The sequence below is a fragment of the Gossypium raimondii genome, chromosome 7 (genome assembly GCF_025698545.1).
Source record: "Gossypium raimondii isolate GPD5lz chromosome 7, ASM2569854v1, whole genome shotgun sequence".
NCBI classification, from domain to species: Eukaryota; Viridiplantae; Streptophyta; class Magnoliopsida; order Malvales; family Malvaceae; genus Gossypium; species Gossypium raimondii.
Genome location: NC_068571.1, coordinates 52,489,316 through 52,511,556, shown reverse-complemented (window position 1 = coordinate 52,511,556; position 22,241 = coordinate 52,489,316). Strand labels below are relative to the sequence as shown.

The 22,241-nt window shown below is 28.9% G+C and overlaps 2 protein-coding genes across 2 annotated transcripts; both read right to left on the bottom strand.

Annotated features, from left to right (window-relative positions):
* Window positions 1–775: 775 nt before the first annotated feature.
* Window positions 776–3,416, bottom strand: LOC105791057 (uncharacterized). The gene is made up of 3 exons (XM_012618972.2): window positions 3,248–3,416; window positions 2,416–2,603; window positions 776–1,206 (listed from the first exon to the last, which is right to left on the bottom strand). Exons 2-3 carry the CDS (start codon window positions 2,595–2,597, stop codon window positions 1,020–1,022), a joined length of 369 nt encoding a protein of 122 aa, XP_012474426.1. The 5' UTR covers window positions 2,598–2,603; window positions 3,248–3,416; the 3' UTR covers window positions 776–1,019.
* Window positions 3,417–14,802: 11,386 nt separating this feature from the next.
* On the bottom strand, window positions 14,803–16,786 carry LOC105791126 (1-aminocyclopropane-1-carboxylate synthase 7). Its single transcript, XM_012619078.2, has 4 exons — window positions 16,579–16,786; window positions 16,366–16,494; window positions 16,112–16,272; window positions 14,803–15,749 (listed from the first exon to the last, which is right to left on the bottom strand). The coding sequence occupies exons 1-4, from the start codon at window positions 16,750–16,752 to the stop codon at window positions 14,882–14,884; spliced, it is 1,332 nt and encodes a 443-aa protein (XP_012474532.1). The 5' UTR covers window positions 16,753–16,786; the 3' UTR covers window positions 14,803–14,881.
* Between the last annotated feature and the right edge of the window lie 5,455 nt (window positions 16,787–22,241).

The window sequence follows — 22,241 nt, the reverse complement described above, 5'->3', positions numbered from 1 at the left end:
ATTTTATTTTTAGTCAAAAATATTTTACAGAAAATTTTTGTCTCAAAAATACTTACGTAGAACTCAAAAGCATATTCTTATCAAAAAGTGCTTTATATCCTTCAATTTCTGTTATTCGTTTTTCCTACTAGGCGTAAACTTTTTGTTATTTGTTCATTCGTTAAATAGAATTTGATTACAAATTAAATTGTTAATCTCAATTTTGATAATTGATTTAGTGATTGAACAAGTCAAATCATTGATTCCCAATTGAATCGGTTTGATAACCAGATCAAAATAATTAATTAATTAATTAAAATTTTATAAAATTTAACATATTTTAAAATAAAAATGATATTAAATCGATTCAGCTATCAATTTTGTTTTGGTTTTAAATTTTACCAATTTCAAGCAAATTTTGAGTCAATTGATTCAACCCTTTTGTTCAAAATATTATATTGATTAATTTTCTATCCATCCGATCAACAACCCTATTTCAATAACACCGACCACATTACCAAATATGATACTTTAAGATAGTACCATATCATCATTTGAAATTTATGCCACATCATCATACTTTTATATTTTTCAAGTTTAGTGATAAAAATAAACCTAGTTTTCAAATTCAAATGTAAGCGGATCAAAAATATATGTATCAAAGTAAACCTGGCCAAGTTCAAGCCAAAAATTATATTATTCTACGTGAAATATTGAACCACTGGACCAATTCTCGATTGAACCGTCAAGGCTGGGCAACAGGTGCGGTAGAAACAATATGAAAGGTTAGTGGAGATGAGTAATTTGCACCGTTATCAACCTTCGGGGTGCATTAAATTCTGTAAAGATAATGAAACAATAGCAAGGGCTTATTATCAACCTAAGCCGTTTCAACTTTCAACTATAACAACTTATTCAGGCTATACCGAGTGTTAATTCACTGATTTCTCAGCTTCAAAAATCTCTAAAAACAACAAAAATGCACATCCAGTGTGGCCGTAATTCAATCGTGCAATGGCGAAAAAACATCCAAACTCCCCTTAAACATAGTAACCGGTGAAAGTAAAACCCCTTCCCACTATCTCACCTGCGCAATACCATGCAAAGCACTCCATTCCAAACAAAGCGGCAATACCGGCATCTTCGACCTTCAGCTCTTTCCTGTTCTTCCATAGTTGTTTGACATAATCGAGCTCCTTCCAGAATGACTCTGTACGACCTGGGATACTGCAAAAAATTGTATCGAAAGGGGTTATTTAGATACACACTCATAATTCCAATTTTTAGACAGTATTACTGCCTCCAAATTTGAGACAGCATGTAACAAGGAAATTGCAAATAATCACAGTTATCATCGACCCAGAAAGCAACCCAACCACATTGTAACAAAATGACATTTATCTTGAGAATCTCTAGAAAATGGTTCATTCATTTTTCTTTTCCTCATAGGTATTCATCCAACACGGGTATGGTCAAATTTTTACAAGTTTTTCTATTTATTTAGAGGGTTCTTGGAGGCCATATCACAATACCTATGTATAAGACACAAGTGTCGGACATGGGTGCTTCGAGAATTTCAACAGCAAGAATTTCACTTCCTTACAATAAATCTAAGTAAATGTTCTCTTACAATGGCCTACAAAACCTTCCTATTAGCATGCAAATGAAACTCATCTTTACCATAGACCAGTATCCTAATCCCGGGCACTTTGTAACTCAAACAAAACCAGGAATAACAGTGTACTAAACTGTATAATTCATTAATAATGCAAGATAAATATGGAAATACGATAAAATCATGAACACAATACAATAGATGCAAGTAATTGGGCAGCCGCAGTAAGAAACAATGGCAAAGCACAAGGGATTATCATTGACATGCCCCAAGTAACATCTAAAAAGAAGCAAGCACCATCAGTTTGTCCAATTCTTCTAAAATCAACCAGATGTGTGTGTATATATTTTAGGTAGCAGTGAACATGTACAACAGTATGGCCAAAAATATTACCGCTGCAAGATTTCACTTGTCACAAATGAAGTTAGTAAGAACTTCATTCACTTTGAATCAACTTGACTGATGACTTGGACTAATTATAACATATTTCCTTCACTATATTTGGCAGCTGATATTTTAGTCTGCTAGATAAAGCATACTTCAATCCTTTTGTTATGGGAGCTTTACAAACAAAACATTTGACATTTAAATACATGATACCCTTGCTCGAAAAGTTGCTTTATATGATTAATTTAAGTACAAAACATAAATAACATACTAACCTACATATATTAGTCAATTTAGATGCATGGAAATCCACTAACTAGACAATACAAGCAAAAAGTATCAACACATTTCAACAACACAGAAAAATAAGAATCAACGACACAGCAACATAGCAGAAAAAGAGGAGCAAATGACTAAAAGCAAGTAGCAAATACCTAGCAAGGCGAGTGTAAAAGAGTTGCTTAGCCAACTCGTTGCACTTCTCCACTGTCGGCGGGTCTTGAATGTATTGCTTGTTCTGCTCCAACAACTGCTTGTAGTAAGCAGTTCCGTGCTTCACCACAAACTTTGAAGCTTGGCACGCCTGAGATTGCAACTGCTGCAATTTTGATGCCATCAAAATCTGCACCATATATGAAAGTTCAAAAATTAAACAATAAATCATCTCCCTCTGAATTCAGAAAACCATAAAGAAAAAGTCAAATTAAGCCATCGATCCTGTGTTTGAATGAAATTTGAGATTTAGATTTCTACTTAAAAAGTAAGTATTTTCCATCAAAATTTGCCATTAACATACCACGCAATCATTCATACCATCTTCAGAAGCATATTTTAATCAATAAACACTATCTTAATCAATAACTGGACTAGAATTTTTAATTTGAAAAAGTAAGAGGACCTGATAATAAGCAAATTTTGACCCCAAAAAAATATATATTAGCAGTATCAACAATTTAAACCGATTTTTAATTAGCAAATGCAAGAGGATTTAAATTAGATATCAAACTTTGCCTAAAATAGGGATTACAGGCGTATTTTGACTAATTTAAAAGAAGAAGAAGAAGAAGTCGTGCAATTATATCGAACATGAAATAAGCTAATTGAAACCCTAAAAATAAACATATGAACCAATAAAAAGTGGAAATAAAGAGATGGAACAGTGATCAGCCATGAAAATCAATGGATCTGGGAATAACATGATAAAAGTACTGAGATGGTTTGAAAATCAAATGAATTACAGATCTAAGCAAACGAATTGAATCTTACCTTTGATGAAAGAAGAAGTGAAACATGAAAGATAGCTTGTTATCGATGGAAGGCAGAGACGATAGATCCGAGGTGGACTGGCCTTAGCTTCTTGCCGGCGCCGCTTACAAAAGGAAGAAGAGCGAGCTTTTTGGGATCAATGGATTCGTTAGCTAATGGCCTGTTTTTGGGCTTTTATTGGAGGTTCTGTTTTTTATTTTATGTAATTTTGAGGGGTCATTTTGCAATTTCATTGAATTTTAGGGTAAATTATATTATTAGTCACCTAAACATTAGTGTATTTCTGTTTTGGTTACCGAACTATAAAAACTTTCAATTTCGCCAATAAGGTTTTCAATTGCCCAACTTCTATTAAATTGTTAACAGTGTCCTTTTTAACTGGTGTGATAGTATATTTAGTCATAAATATTTAGACATTCTATCAATTTGGTCTCAATTCTAAATAATTCAACAAATTAAACGTCTCATATTTATCAATTTTATCAATTTAGTTCGCAAACACATTCTCATCGTAAATCGGAATTATAAATACATTAAAATTATTAATCGGAGATTATTAATCATTCACTCGGAATTATAAAGTGAGGGTTTTGCCTATAATAAACCCTAGAATTAGCTAGAGACAATGAAGGAATTGTCGTTGGAGGGAAATCTTTTTATGTTGTGGACGGTGGGAAATGCTAGTGATAGTGAACGATTTCTTTTAAACCGATAGAATTTTTAAAAGTGAAGAGTTAAATTTATTGAATTATTTAGAGTCACAACTAAGTTGATGAAATATGTAAATGTTGAGGACTAAATGTATTATTATATCAATTAAAAAAGTAGGGACCAAAAACAAAATCGGTCGAAAACATCAATGACGAATTTGAGGTATAATAATCGAGACAACTCGAAAATCTAGTAAAAGTGAAAACACCGCAACACGTAAGGCTGAGCAAGGAAATTGAAAAAACAATTTGAATTAGTGCATTTGGTTCGATTTCGGGTTGTTGTTATCACCCGAACCTTACAATTCGGTTTTGAATTTGATTTTCTCACACGTAACCCATTATATCCAAATCAAATTGAATAAAAAGAAAAACATATTTATAAGAACCATTCTAATAGAATAATAAATTGACTAATTCATTTGACCCAATTATTATGTTATTTTAAAAACTAAATATAATCATAAAAAAAGTTAAGAATGTGTAGTTTCATTTTATATTAGCGAAGTGGATCATTTCTTTAATATAATAATTAGAAGTATAATCTTAATTTTAGAAATGTTTGTTTATATAAGAAATAATTGTTCACAAGCAGACAATTATATATACTTGATAGTTTGCAATTTAAATGATTATATGGCATATTGCAATCACTCGATTATAACTAATTAAAACTAACAATTAATAAAAGAAACAACATAGTAAAACATTCTGTGCATGAATGATTTATGTTTACATTTTCTTTTAACAACTTTGAAATATTTATCAACTTAATAACTAAAATGATTTTCTTATAAAAATTATCTTTTGAATTATTATAATATTAATTTAACTATTTAAGTCACTTGATAAATGTATAAATGAATTTAGATTATGTATTATGATTGCTGTGAAAAATAAATTATGTTAATATTGTTTTTGACAAACAAACTCCAAATCGAATCAAAACCTTATTATCGATTTGGATATTTTGATTTTACAATTTGGATTTCAAAATAAAAATCGAAAAAACAATTTAATTCAATTTTATCCAAAAACAGAACCAAATACACCCTGACAACCCCGAAAAATGTTAAATTATTTTTACACTAAAACAGGATGGGTTTTAATTACCTTTCTTAGAGACTTCTTATTAATAAATATAAAAATTTTAAAAATTTAATAGATTATTTCTAAAATGATAAAAACAACATATTTATTCTCAAACAAATACCATGTTTATTTTTTAAAAATTAAAATTTTATGTAGTATTTATACATATTTATAATAATTATAAAATTTAATTAAATATAAAATATTCTGTCCAAAATTCAATTCAAATCAGTGGGTCCCAATAGATGCTCTTGCAAAAGGCTGTTGGGCATAAAATTGGGCTTTATGATTCATAAGCACTGGTCTCCTTCCCTATTGAACAAAAGCCTTTTAACAGCCCATAGTTCAAGGTTGTAAGCTGCAGTGACAAAAGAAAGGCCCATTTTTTGGGGTCTTAAACTATTTTATAGGGTCACTAATTTAATACTAGATTTGTGAATTATGATCAAAACTCGAAAATTCAAACCGATAACCTGATTTTGATCATAAAGGTCCAAACTCAAAATTGGCTTGAGCTAAAAGTGATGTTTTTTTTTTTAAATCGAATTGGTGGTCGTATTGATTACATCATTGGTTCGATTGGTTCAACCGATTCGATTAAAAAATTATTAAAAATTAAAAAAACTTAGTTTAACCGTTGGTTCGTAGTGGACCCCGATCTAATCGGTTCAAAAACACCTTCCGAACTAGTACCCAACCAATTCTCGATCCAATCTGCCGGTTTCGTCCAAACGACATTGGCTAAAAGTTATCCAACCTCAAAATAATCAAAACCTGAAGTGACTTGGATTTGAGATAACTAAAAAAATCATATTGAAAACTTAAATTGTTGATAAGTGTCACGACCCAAAACCAAGGCAATTCATCCAATTGATGGGTGTCAGAATTGTGTCCTCTTTGGTTGTTACTAGAGGTGTGCATGGGTCGGGCCGGGCTCAACTAAAAATTTAGAGGCCAGTTTGCTAGGCTCGGGCCAAACCTGAAAATGGGCCTAAAATTTTGCCCAAGCCCTACCCGGATAAAGAGGCTAAAACCCGAGCTTGACCCGGCCCGCCATATTAATTTTTATATTTTTTGTATAATTTTAAAAAATATATAATACATAAAAAATACTAAAAACATCAAAATAAATATTTCCCAACAAATTGAAAATAAAATTTAAAAATATGTATACTTAAATAACACTAAGATAGATGCAACTTAACAAATAATATTAAGATAGATGCAACTTAACAAGCAAATGCCTCTAAAATAATAACAAAATTAACAAATACCTTTAAAATAATAATAAAATTAACAATAAAATAAGTTTTATACAATATCCAAATAATAACAACAAAATAATAGCAGTATAATAGTAAAATGGTCATAAAATAGGGAGAAAACAACAAAAAAATAATATTAAAAAATAAAAAAGTAGATTTTTTTGTCCTTTAGTGAATTCGGGTCTGGCTGGGCCGGGTCCGGGCCAAAAAATGCCTTACCCGAGGCCCGGCCATTTTTTAAACGGGTCTTATTTTTTTGTTCAAATCTATTTTTCGGGCCTATATTTTTGCCTAAACCCTCCCACATTTCGGGCAGGCCGAGTGACCCGACCCATGAACAGGTCTAGTTGTTACATGAGTACATAATTTAGAATTGTGTCCTCTTTGGATATTTATAGAATTGTAACGACCCACATTTTTCTACGGAGTTCACTTCTTTGTATTAGAGGATACGGATTTGAATCACTAGAAACCCATTTGTGGGTAATCAAAAAGAACAATTTCAGATGATGTACTCACGGTTAAATATATTGAATCAAATTCTACAAAGGACTCTTAGATTCAAATATCTAAAAAATGTACTTATTAGTATCCAATAAAGACAATTTCAAATTATAATCTCGTAGTAACTCAATCAACTGAATTGGTTACCATGAACAAAATATATATTCTCGCGAATACTATAGACAATAATAATAAATACATAAAGAAAATTATCCAATCTTAATATCTATAAATTTTTATATAAAAAAATGAATTCTTATTTTTCAACCTAGGGGTCGATTTCCACATCACATTGATGGCAAAAAGGTACCATTATTGCAAAATAGTTGAATGATTGGATTTGATGCTATATTGTTGGGGATAATGTGTTTGGACTTTGGAAAGTAATATCAAATATCAATTTCAATTGTACCATGTAATTGCAGCACATCTTTGACATGACACCCTCATGAATAATATGGCTTACAATATGAATATAATACCAAAAACCAACCAGCAAATGGCTTACAATATAAATTACGATAAATCATATTCATACTCACTTAATTGTAATTTCTTTTGTCACTTAACTATGAAAAATTATAAAATCGTCACTTAATTATTTAATTTTATCTTTTTGTCACTCAACTATCTTAGATTTTTGGGTGTCTATTTTTACACTAGCCAGTTAGTTAGTGACCAAAAAGACAAAGTTGAATAATTAAGTAACTATTTTGTAACTTTTATAATTGGGTGACAAAAAACCATATTTGAGTGGCCTATAATATAATTTACCCTATAATATTTAAATACAAAATATTTCAAACACAACTTAATAAAAATACATAAATAATATCTAAATAAGCAATTTTGTTACCTAAAATCATCGGTATTTTAAGGGTGAAGTTAGAAATTTTGTTTAGAGATCAAAATTGAATTATAAAAATTTGAGAATAAAATGTATTTTTATCATTATATTAACTTATAATTTTGTAATTTTTATAGAGATTAAACTTCACCCCAACAACTCCATCATTTTTTTGGAGAGCCGAAGCCCCCTACTTATCTCTTGATGTTGTTCGTAGCTATTACTTTGCTTAAACCTAAAAACAATATCTCTTGATGTTGTAGATTAAGCTTTAGCTTGGTTGACATCGATATTATTATCAATTTAGGAAAATATGGGTTAGAGCACGTTAAAATATGTTTATCTTATTATTTAAATATTAAAAATAGATTATAGGTAATTCTAAAGATTTTATAAAAAAAACTCATAATTCTTAAAAAAAAAAAAGGGTTTATAATAAAAACAATATCAATTCAACTTTCTTATGGAGATGGGATTGCGATCAAATGTGGACCATTGGGTCCATGGAAGCGCAGATTACGCAATCAAAATGCCTGTTTTTTCAACTTCTTATGGAGATCTCGAGTAGGAGATCGAAAAGAAATATAATTATTATGGTTAAAATGTGTTCGAAGTCTTTCGACTTTTCACACATTTGAATTTAGTCTTTCCACTTTTACTTTTAAGAATTTAGTCTTTTTTATTATTCAAAATTTAAGTCAAATTGTTAAACTTTCAAAGATTTTCGGGTAAATTTGTATGTGTGACTTTATAAAAAAATATTCACTTAGTAATAAAAGAGACGCTAAGATTGCTGCATTACCCTTTTAGATTTTGTAATATTGTAATTAGTATAAAGGTAAATTCACATTTTACCCTCAAATTATTCTTTATTTCTATCCCCAATAAAATTTCCTAGCTTCCTTTTTGATAGTCATATAACCAAAAAAACCGTAATAATTAATTTGAATTTAACAAAAGAATTTTAACAGTATTATAATTGAACTTGTATTTTTAAATTTTAAAAGTAGGAGAGTTAAATTCCTTAAAATAAATATCAGGGACTAAATTTCAAATCTCCAAAGAGTATTAATACTTGTAGCTTATATTAACCAGATATTATTTTATTCCATCATGAATCATGATGCTAGCGTGGCAATATCGAATGGTAATGATCGTCTTACTCCGCCACGCGGTTGATCACGGCGGCTTTGATAAAATCAGGTGTTTCATGCTTAGCCAGCTGGTTTACTTTTTGACCGATGGAAATCGTGGGATTTTTTGTCAATACACTGCTATGCTCTTTTTTTTTTTCTTTTTAATTTTGTAAGTAGTTTTAGAATTTTCGCCCTTTTTGGAATTTTAATTTTCTTAACATGTTTTTAAAAATTAAAAATATATTTTAGGAAAAATAAAATTAAAAATTAAAAATTGTTATAAAATAAAGAGAGATTCAGAGAATAAAGAACAAAAAAAATGAAAGTAATAGAGAATGTACTTTATTGATCAAATGGATGATTATAATACTTCTTCAAAGTTTCAATTTATAGACATAAGAAGTATAAAAGAAGTAGAGATCTAATTCTAATAACTATTAAAATTTAAAGTACATTAAAATTTTATCTTGATCATGATGGACATCCACTTAATAAGATATTCATAACACTCCCCCTTGAATGTCTATTGGTAGATAATGTGCCTCATTAAAACCTTATTAGGAAAAACCTTGTGGGATAAAAACCTAATGAAAGAAAAAGAGTACACGTTTATAATACGCATAATATACTGCCTCATTAAAAACCTTACCAAGAAAACCCAATCGGACAAAACATCAATTAAGGGAAAATGAGTACAACATTTATTTACTCCCCCTCATGAAAACATCACATACTTTCTCGTCTACGTATTCAATCTTGAATACTAGTTTTTCAAATGACTATTTGAATGTATTGCTAAGCATTTATATTATTATTCTTTTAAAAGTCATGAGTGAGGGAAATTTGGGAGAAATATATTTTGACCTCTTCAAGAGATTCAAAATAATCATAACAAACTTTAATCATGATTCTTTTATAAAACACAAATAGATATTTTGGATCATTTTACAATCCTCCTTTCACTACTATTTATTAAGTCAAATTTATTACATATGTTCAAATTATTTCAATTCATATAAATGAAAATTTTCTTGAGAATTTTAATATGCTTCTAGCATCCTAAATCCTTCAAAGATTTTAATATAAACTTTACTATATAGTGGTTCATAAAAGGTTGTAACAACAACTATTAGACGCAAGTTAAAATAATATATCTAAAGGTTATTGTATCCACCATAAAAGAATATTATATCTTTTCATAATCAATGCTAGGATTTAGCGAAAAACTTCATATTTCTATTTCAACTGCACCCTCACTGGCTTTATACCTTTAGATATTTGGACTACTGGTCCAAAAGCTCCACGAATTTAATTGTAATTGAGTTGCTTCTTTCTATTTCGATCAATTTATCCCATATATATATATATATATTTCTCAATAGATTTATTCAAAATCCTCAATTTATTTCATTATTTCAATAATAATATTGTATGCAAAATCATTGTCAACCACTTTTATTATTCGGTTTCACATTTTCTCGAATTGACATAACTTATCGAGATCTCTTATTTTCACAATTTTAATCTTCAGTTTCAGGTACCCGAATATCCTCTGAAGTTTTACTTATTAGTTATGTATTGGGTCTTTTCTAGAGCACCCGCCTCCACTATATGACCATCTAGAAGAATTTTCATCTTTGAAACCGATCAATCTATTATTTATTCTAATTGATTGTCCTATTGGGACTTTGATTCAAATTAAAATATTAGATGGTATATAACACTTGGTTATTCTCATTAAGTTTGTAAGTACATCTAATAGTTAACTTATAATGAGTTATTCTTATTGAACTTCTAGTTCAAATTACTCTCCCCCTAATGTCGGGAAAACTATCGAATCAATATTATAATCAGAAATCATGTCATAATCGAATCTGCAATACATTCAAAACATCTAATAATACAAAGAAACTTGTAATTAATATATATTCCCACATTTATTTGAGGATTCACTCATCTTTGTGCGTTGTGGTGGAGCAATTGGAATATATATGCACATACAAAAATTCAAAGATGAGAAATATTTAACTTTGGATTAAAACCAATTGTAATGGAGAGTATTTATAATTTATTGGCTTGATGCGTACAACATGTAAATCAATACAATTTCATGTTGAAATAGAAAGTTTTGTTTTCATAAGTAATGATTTAGCTATTAGTTGGAGGCTTTTGATAAACAATTCACTAACCAATAAAAGTTTTTTTAATTGAAATTTTAGAATGCATGTAGCATTCTCATTAGATAACTTAGATTCTTTTTAATAATCTCATTATAATTTCTAATTATATTTTATTTTTTAATACAATGTCTAGAATTATTCATAGTCCTCTCCAACCCATAAATAGGAGGATAATACATCTTCCTACATTGAAAAGCAGTACCTATGTCAATTGAGCTAAGACTTAATTGTTAACTTAGATTATCTTGTTTTAAGAAATTATGGATTTAAATAATTTAAATAAATAACAGTAGGTTTTATAATACATGTAAGGGTAAATTATAGTAGTAGTCATCCAACTACTAGTAAATTTCTTTTTTGTCACCTAACTATGAAAGGTTACGAAAAGACCACCCAATTATTTAAATTTTGTCTTTTTTTGGTCACCAGTTGGTCAATAGTGGTAGCTTTTAAAATCGACACAATAACAATTTTAACCCTCAATATTTACGCATTGTGTAATTTAGTCTTTTTTACAATTTTGCTTTTCTTTGTGTCTCCTTCACCTAAAAAGCTAAAAAAAATTTATAAGCTAAATTTGATTTAACACATATATATAAAAAAATATGGAAACACCAAAAGATGATAAATTTTATCTTTTCTCATTCTTCTAAAATTAACTCTTAATATTCCGGAAAAGTTAAAACTGCAAAAAAAACAAGACTAAATCACACAATATTATAAATGTTAAAAGCTAATTTTAAAAATTATAATTTAAATTTAACCTCTAGTACTACTCGATTTCATCCGTAAACGTCTATTATTAAAGTTGATAAAATTGATGCTTAATTTGTGCAAACAATCCTATCAATTTTAATTTATCTATGATAAACTATAGCTTTAGAATATAACACATTGAAGCGTTAGTTATGGATAAGATGTTTGATATGAATACATTAATAACAAAAACAAGGTCTAATCACTCATAGTAATAGATAGATTTGATATATAATCATACCAATAATCTCGGCAGTTTTTCCCTAAATACTAATTTTTGTTGGTGTGATTAAGTCTATTAATGGACCGTTTTGTTAGGTGTTTAGTTTAATTAATATTAATTTGAATAGAATATAATATCTTATCAAGCTAATAATTACATATCATTGTACATGCATGCCATGCAATTGGATTTATAATAAAGTATCTATTTTAATTATTAATTAGTACGACTTAATCCAGCTTAGTGTTAATTTGAGTATGACATTTGATTGGATCGACTGAAATATGTGTTGGCCCCATGGAAGGAAATAAAATTACAAAAAGTTATTTTATATGATTTTATAAATTAGTATTTTTATTATTATTTCAATTAAAAGAAAGCAAATCAAATGTCAAATTAAGCTAAATTATTTTATATAATTTTAAAATTAGCATTTATTATCATTTTATTAGTTTTAAGCGATTCACGAAGTCAATTCGATTTTTTATTTAAATCAATCGATTCTCGATCCAAATACTAATATTATCTTTTCATTTATAATTCTCAAACTCAAAATTTTATTCAAATTTAATTACTTTATTCATTATGATATTTCAAGCCACCATAAAAAATAGTAAAATACAAAAAAATATATTTGAAGAGAATATTGTGGAGAATGATAAGCCAACTAATAAATCTGATAATTTATGGGATTTGCTCAAGTGAAATGCTCAATAGATTAGACAGCCTAAAAGCATAATATATACAATTAAAATCAAATCAGAGTAAATAAACACAAAAAAGTGGATAACAACAATGATTAATGATTATTTGTTAGAAAAAAAGGGTAAAAGTACTTAAAATTTCTCATTAAATGTCAGGTTGTATTTTATTTTTCTCTTAAAATTTTTATTTATTTTACTGTTGAAAGTTGATTTTATTTGTTAACATGACGTACATATGTCACATTACGTTAATCGTTATTTAATTATTTTGTTAAACATGTCAATTTTCAATAGTACAAATAGATAATTTTTTAAAAATAACTAATTTATTTTTAATCTAATGTACATTAACTAATTTTTATTTTAAATAAAAACAATAAATATAATATAATTATTAGTATAAATCTCTCCATAATCCCTAAAAAAACTTGTTAGAATCAATGATATTTTGGATGGCCATGTTCTAAAATGATTAGCTGTAAAACCCATGCAATTTCCTCCTGATTTTGACAAATTTTAGAAGTAAAATATTTTATTGAATTAATGTTTACATTTAAGAAATTATGAAAGATGTCACCTCGTATGTATAAATATGCATATTTGCATGGGGTTGAAATGTGTGCCACAAATAATTTCCATACCATCACTTGAATTTTAAAAAGAAATCCTAATGATTTTGACCGAAGTTAATAATAAAAACCGAATTATGTCAAATTAAAGTATATGATATTATATTTCGTGAATATTTTATGTAATTTTTTCGTTAGAACTTTTTTAATATCGAGACATTTTGTGGAATCAACCCTTTAATTGAAGGGTAGACACCTCACTTAATAAATTCATACAATCTATCTATATCAACCATTACCAAATCAAGTGAGCTCCGATCACTAACCATCTTATCCAATTCGAAGAGTCTTTATACACATCATAACGTTATATCTAGACCAATTAGATCATGTTACTTGTTTGTTAATAACTCTATCACAGAACACACATGTCACCTTAAAACAAGGAAAGATCCCATATATATAATATATAAATCGAGACTTCGATAAAACAACCCAATCACAAAATAGCATTAATGGAAAAGATCATAATTTGACATATGAATACTCTTTATTTGCTTATTAAAATGATTTATTTTTAATAAAATGAGGAAATAATTTATTTCAATAATAAGATTTTGAAAGTGATAAATAGTATCTACTAATATATCATATTCAATATTTTTTATTAAAATTTTTTAATATTAAAATTTTATTTTGAATGAAATAAAATTTTTAATGATGTATCAGACGCATCCTAAAAATAAAATTTATTTTTAATTACCAACTATTTTCTTTGAATTATTTGACCTTCCACCATTTTTGCATTATCATAATTTCATGACAACGTGGAGCCTTATGAATTGACTTATTTTCTTGGTTGGTAATTGTATCCAATTTTATTAAAGAAAATAATAATTCTTGCGTTGCTTGAATTAAATAAGAACAGTCAAATACATCATAAATTAATGGTCTAATTCAAGTTTTACTCCCTTTGCTATGTTGAAATTTACAAGTTAATCTCACTTACTTTAATTTTTATCTGTAGTGCCAAATTTATATAACACGGTTAGCTGATTCTCTTTAAGTGATGACAGAGATATTTTTTAAAAGATGTACATTGATTGCTGGTTGAATATGGGCTAATTGAATTTTTACATGGCATTGATAGTATGATTGAATAACAGTAAATATGTAAATTTATTATTGTTAAATATAGTTGATTAGATTTTCTTATGGTCTTGATTGTGTAACTGAATAACACTAAATAATGGTGTTATCAATTTGGATTGATAAATAACATTATAAAATTAGAGGATTAAATTTTAACATAATAGAGGACTAAAACCAGAATTAGACCTAAAGTAATCAAAGACAATATAATAATATATAACATTATAACTTAATAAAACCAGTTTAGGTGAAAAGAGAAAACAACGACAGAAAGTTCTTCCAAATAAAAAATAAATGGAAGAATTTCTAAGAACTTGCTTACAAACCCATAAGCAAGAAAACAAAGGATATAATCACTTACACCTAAACATAAAACATTAACAACATACATACATACACACGCATATATATGTATGAAACTTTACATTTTTTAACGACCCAAAACCCCAATTCTTCAAACGAATTCAATTTCGTCCAAAGAATCTCAAAAAAGAAGCTACCGGTTCACTGAACAAACCTTCCTTTGTTCCATGAATTTATGTATTCTTTGCAATGCAACCCTTAATGTTTGTTCACTCATATTAGCAAAACAAACCCTGAACCACCCTGGTTCACTACAATGGCATGAGGATCCTGGTGAGATATTAAGCTTCACTTGGTTTAATATAATGTTCCAAAGCTCCAATTCACCTTGTCGTGTTGGTTCATTCAATAATGGACTCAAATTCATCCAACAAAATAACCCAGCATTGCCTTTCAAGCATTCGATCCCAGCTTTTTTAAGCCCTTGAATGATCATGTCGTAACGTTTGTTGAGCCTTTCACGGTTTGTTTTTATGTAGTTTTGGGTGAATTCATGGTTGGATAACATGCAAGCCAAGAGGTGTTGTGTTTGAGATGAAATCAAGGTGAAACTCGACATCCGTCGGGCGGTTGTAACAACGTCGTCGTTGTAGGAATATATCGTACCGACTCGAAAACCGGGGAGGCCGAGGTCTTTAGATAGGCTGTAAACGATGTGAACACGTTCAGCCTCTTTGTAGTTACGGTTACGGAGGATTTCGGCGATGCTAACGAATTCCGACGGTGAGAATGTTGAGCCGGAATAGATTTCGTCGGAGACTAAGTGGATGTTTTTATGTACGGCGAAATCTAGGATGTCATTGAGGATCGAGGATTGGATGGTCGAACCTAAAGGGTTCGAGGGGTTTGTTATGAGAATTCCCCTTACTTTTAAGTCCATGGATTCTGCACTTTGGTATGCAGCTTCCAGAGCTTGGGGTGTAATTTGGAAATTGTTTGAACTATTGCAATGAATTGGGACAATTTTCACACCGGTCCTCCACCTCAAATCTCTGTCAAACCTGAAAAAGAAACCGAAATAATGTTAGGGTCAAAAGCTCTAGTTATATATTTTTATGAAAGTTAAAATATAATTTATACTGATTTATATGTTTATGATTTTCAAAAAGACTAAATTAAAATTTTAATTTTTTTGAAGGGGCCAAATTATAAATCATAATTTTATCATATATTAACTTTTTTGGGTGATTGAAAGTGGTTAAAGCCCCTCCCTGTCCCTTCCCTTTTACCCCTAAGGTGATGGGATTGATTCCAATCATGCGTAAACTTGTTACTTCTAAGGTTTTACTTGTTTAAACACATTCAAAGGCTTTCATGAATAATAGTTTTCGATAGAATTGAGTGACAAAACTCGAGCTCATACCCTGGATAGTATGGAGTTGGAACCAGCAAAGCATCACCAGGATCAGCCAAAATGAATGTCAATAGCTCATTAGCTGCAGTTGCACCAGCAGTTAACACTATTCTATCAGGGTCAAATTCAACTTTTCCCCCTCTAATTTGCTCCATGAAATTTGCCATTGCCTATATGCAAAAAACCAAACATGTTTTAGTACCATACATAAACACACGTGTTGAAACAACAATGCTGGGTTTCAATTCAACAAAAGACGGTACCTGTCTGAAAGATTTAAGACCATGATAGTCTTGAAACAAAGCATTTTCTCTAAAACCAGGTGCTCCTTTACCCCAACTAGATGCTTCATGATGCTCTTCCGAGTACTTTTCCAATAAATCAAATGAAACCTGTTTTTGAACAACAAAGAAAAGAATATTAGTACCACTCATGCGAGCAATAACCAGGTAACAGACTCGAACTCGAAACCTTACTTGATTTTCAGCCAGTCCCATTTGTATGACACCGGACTGGTTATGGACTTCATCGTAAGGGTTTTCATCGTAAGCTTTCCAACCCGCAAAATATGGAGAATCTTCCCCATGTGTTTTCGAAATTGCAACTTTTGATAATCTAACTGATGATGGTTTCTCAGTCTCTATAGCCATCTTGTAATAATGTATGAAAACTTAAGGATTTATGTATGTGTATGCGTGAGAGAGAAAGAGAGAATATTAAGGCTTGAATGTGATTATGAAACCTTTGTGAAAGGGTAGGGGGTTTATATATAGGGGTCATAGAAGAAAAAAATATGCTTTACAACTTGGCTGGGTTTTTTTCTGATTGAAAATAAAAATGAAAAAAATATAAAAACATGTAGATCAATGATTGATTCTGTAATGTAAGCAAAATCAAAGGTCACCTTTTACAGATAGTATATTTATCTTTTGAGTGACAACTGTTAGTTTCTGTCATCTTGTCAAATCTTTCTCTATCTCCAATCTCCATGAGATCCCATTGCCAAATATGGTGGTTGATAGAGGAGAAAAGGGGTTGTTATTTTAGCCTTTAATTCTCAATATCCTTTTTGTTGGAATCTAGGTTATCATCGTGATAGCGGTTCGGTTTGGTTGAGTTTTTTTAAATAATTTATACCATTTATCATAATTTGATTCGGGCTTCAGTTTTTTTTTAAGTTCAGATTTATTTTAATAAAATGAACCTTATTTTATAATTTTTAATACTTTTATAAAAAATTCCACAATATTTTCATAAATATTTTAAATAATAAATTTTCAAGATTTTTAAATTATTTTAAATATACAATATTTATTTTATATCTCAAAATTAAAATTAATTATATATTAAGTAAAAAATAATTTGGTTCGATTTACGGTAGCATGATTTTTAAATCAGTATTCCATAAACTATCCAAATACCTTAGTTCTGATCGTCTTTTGATTTTCCTTTGATCTATCATTTTTATTCCATGTTAGATTAGTTTGAACATAAACAATTTGAATAAAATTAATTTAGGTTCTAAAATTTTTATTTCTTCTTGTTTATATCAATTTTAGGTTTGGGTAATTTTGAATTTAGGTCATTCTAATTTTTAAGGCCATTAGGAGTTTGATTCATTTGAGATTGTTATTTCAGAAATTGAATTTGGACTGTTGACTTTTTACAATTAAATTTTAAAATAAAATTAAATTCACATTAATAAAATTTGGTTTTAGATTTAGATCAAAATTCACACACCACTCAAGCCTACAATGTGAAGAGAGAATGAAACTAAACACTGTTTTAAAATAAGCTTATGTTATATCTATCTTTATCATAGCAAAGAAATTAATATAATGATTTATAAAAAATAATTTGTGATTGAATTTCTCTATAAAGTCCCCACTTCCCCCAACCTATGACAAATCAAATCCCTGTTTACAAAAACAAAAGAAAACCTAATAATATTATTACATATTACAACACACAATTATATGTTAGAAATAATCTAAGAGTAGTTAAGTTGCAATGACCTGACAAAGATCCCAATTTACTCAAAGATTAAGATTCTGATTTTGCAAACAAAATTGGGACAAAACAGAAGCCCCAAGAAGATCTTATGGGTCCCCTCCCCCCACTCATATTATTAGTTTCTTTTTCGCAAGCAACAAAATTTATTATTACACACTAACTCCTTAATGTGTATAATCATTAATCTAATCTTAGGGGTTTAATTTAATTAATTAAAAAAAATCATGGGGGCTTTTAGGGTGTTTTAATCATTTAAATGACAATGATACACTAATAATGAATCATTAGATCATGAAATAGTGATTTTGTTAATTAAAGTCAACTAGTTTATTATTCTGACCTTTGGCTCCTTCCCTAAAGTACATATAAAAAATGGATTGGATTGTAATTGCAACCTAATTAACTTTTGAATGACTATCAGCACTGAACCAACCGATTAAACCGAAAGAGGACTAAATCAGTATAAAGTCAGTTAAATATTGTTTGAAATGAATTTAATTTTGTAATAATTGAACTGATAGTTTAATCGATTGAATCAGAAATTGATTATCTGATCAGTTCAATCATCAGTCTAATTCTTATAACATTAGATAACTAAACTAATGGTGTAAACAACAAACGACTTTTGTTAAAATATAAGTTGTGATTTACAAAGCATCTCGAGTTCTATCCTAAACAACTCCTTTTCTAAAAAAAAAAAAAAAAACATTACTAGTATACGTAGGTATATGCCTTCATATAAGAGTTAAGATATTTGTCAAGATTATGTTGGTATTTTTGGGGGGTTTTGAAAAAAAAACAGAGTTTTATAGATTTCAACGAACTAACGTTGAGAATAACAATAAACAACAATCCTCATAACAAAAATCGAAGAGAAAAAACATGTCTTTTTTCCTTCTTTGTAAATAAGATCATCGACGTGGGGTTCAAGATCATGGTGCCGGAATCCAACATCATGAGATTCGCAGTAAATAGATTGCATATATAATTTTATATATACATATACAAATATATAGATTGCAAAATTAGATGAACATATGAAAGGAGTGGTAGATGGCGACTGTTCTACGACTTCGGGTTCTAAGAGAGGGACAAGTATCAAGCCATGGTCTTTACAAAGATCATGGGAATTTCAACCTTCTTTTTGTAGTATAATATACTTTATCAACAAGTGGTTTGTTATAACGATAAGATATATTACGTTTTTATTAGGAGAATATAAGTTCGAACTTTGGAGATAATATTGTTGACAGGGACAATCACGAACCTTGAACATGAACCGTAAAACGGACATGAAAAAAATTGTTTATACAATATTAGAATGAGGATGTGATAACATGCATGGTTTGAACATGTGCCAAAAGAATGTTCGACAAAAAATTTAATTATCGCTTCGAATAAGTTAAGATTGGATAATAATAAAATTAAACATTTTCTTTTGGGTATAATGGAATTAATATGGTCGGTCTTATTTTATTTATCTATATATAATAGTTTGATTGAGTTATTATTACCCATCAACGGTGTCTCAATTTTACTGTAAAATTATGAAAAGCTTATTTCTTTTATAAAACAACAAATATTATTTTGAGGATCTATATGTTCTTTTCCATATTGATAAAAAAACATATAAATGATGGGAATCATGACATTTAAACCTAAAACAATGTAACGTTTCACAAACTCAACCGTACTATTCCGACCAAATCCATGTTTAATTTTTATATAAAATTATTATATAAACTTTTGACCAATATCGTTGGTGCGACATAATCTAATATTATATTATGTTGATAAATTCTATTCAAAGTTTTTTAATAATAAATGGTAAAGATAATTAAAAAGTGACATATTAAAATTAAAATAAGATTTCATGAATCAATAAGTGTTTGGTTGCAATATTAAAACATATTATTGAAAAAAATAATCACGAATCTCGAACTAATTAATCTCCAAGAAATGTAGTCACAGAGTAAAAGCCTGGGCTCTAATTTATTTCTAACCCTCTTAAAATATATTACTTCAAATTAATCAGAATTTTGGTTAAAGGAATAATTAAATCATATACTTTAGGGCCCTCTTTTTAATGTGTTGGGGTCATCTAAACCAGCTTCAACAGTATCAAACAGATAAGATTATAAGTACAAACGTTACCATAAAGTAATTTAATATAACAGTAATATCCGTGTGTTAAGTACTTCCCAATTATATCAAACACTCACATACATGCATATACACATACATAAACATATATGTAGCTAAAAGCATCTACAAAGTTAAGATCAAATTAATTTTTTCATTTATAATTAGACTCTAAATAAAATATTTCATTTGTATAATCATAAAAGGCTTTTAAAATATAATTTTCTACAATTTGACCTTAATTGATTTTTTTTAACAGTATAGTGACTAAATCAGTCTATTTAATAATAGATAGACTAATTTGATTCGGTCGCTATAATAGACGAACCTGACACTAATTACCTAAATTTGTTGTGCTTAAGCAGATAAGCAACAGATATGGAAGCACCCCAAAAGTTGGGATTTCATAAAAATAATTTTACGCGCTGTACACGAACACAATACATCAAAAGAGAATTGTCTAAATAAAATACTATTATTTTCTCTTTTGAAGAGATCAACATCATGCGATTAATAAAGGACACGGTTTTTTGTCACCTCATGTGCTTTGAATTTGGACTAGAAAGTGAAAAAGGATAATAACCATGTTCTTCATATATATATATATATGTATATATCATATTTGATGTCGTTGTTTCACCAGAAACCCTGGCAGGCAAATATTTGTCCCTCGATCCATTGCTAACGCCGACTTTCAGTTCAAATGTCCGAAATCACTCTCTTCGTACCATTGAAACAAAGCGTGTTATGTTAGGGGTTAATTTCTACCCAACATCCTTAAATTATGGCCTAAATTTTAAATTGACCCCATTTCAAAACATTTTGTTGAGTCCTCCTATTTAAACCGGTATATTATCTTTTTAATATGTTAGATCCAAGTTATTCATGCAGTAGATATACGATTTACAATTTGATACATGTGTTTTAAATATTCTCCACGTTTCATCAGAATTAATATTTAATGCCTAAATTGACAACTAGAATGACAAAAAGGACTTGGTTGATAAAGTACTCTAATACTTTGAAGATTATATTAAAAAGTTTTGAAATTTATGTACGAATGTTTTTTTTCTCTTTTGCATTTGGCCTTTGAACTTTCCGCCAATGTGCAAATGTGGTACTTGTACAAAGAAAATATCCAATTCAATACATGGACTATTTTGCTATATATTAATGAACCCGAAAGCCTTTAACACCGTTTAATTTACACACTAACATGGTCACAACGAATAAATAAATACCTAGCTTCATCATAAAATTGGTTTTAGGCTTTAAGTATAATTTTTAATGCCTAATCATATGAGGATGCATGGCCTTCATTTTTTCGTTGTTGCCAAGTCAACATATACGGTGTTAAGATTTTGGAGTACATATATAAATACACAACAGCACAATACACATATCAAATTGGACATTCTCTTCCTATAAGTACCACATTGCACATTAAATGAAAATTCAAGAGCCAAATATGATATTAACCGTTTTCTTTTTGGTAATGCTAGGAGCAAAAAAGATCATAAGACCATACAACCTGGAGTTATCTCAATGAGGTAAGCCTATGATTATAGATAATAAGGGCTATATATATTTGCATCCCTGTTGGCAAGCATGAATCTTCTTGGAAGATATATGGAAATGCCCACGAAAGACATGCCATCATGCTAAGATCATGTCAATAGATAGAGAAATAATTTTATAGAATATTGGGTGGTTCATATAACTAATTTATGCTACTAACTCTAAGAGAAAAATTTCAATAAATATTTTTTAATTTATTTTTGAAACCAATGTATCTTTTATATACGTTTTGCGTTTTATAGAATTTAAATTTTTAGAGGTTTGTAGTCGCCTCTCACAACGATGGGTCTTCAAAGTTTGAATCTAAATCTTTTTTTTTCTGAAAATATAATATGCCTTACCATTACACCAAACACTTATTAGTATTTACTTTCTCTGTTTATATTCTTTACTAAAATGTTATCGC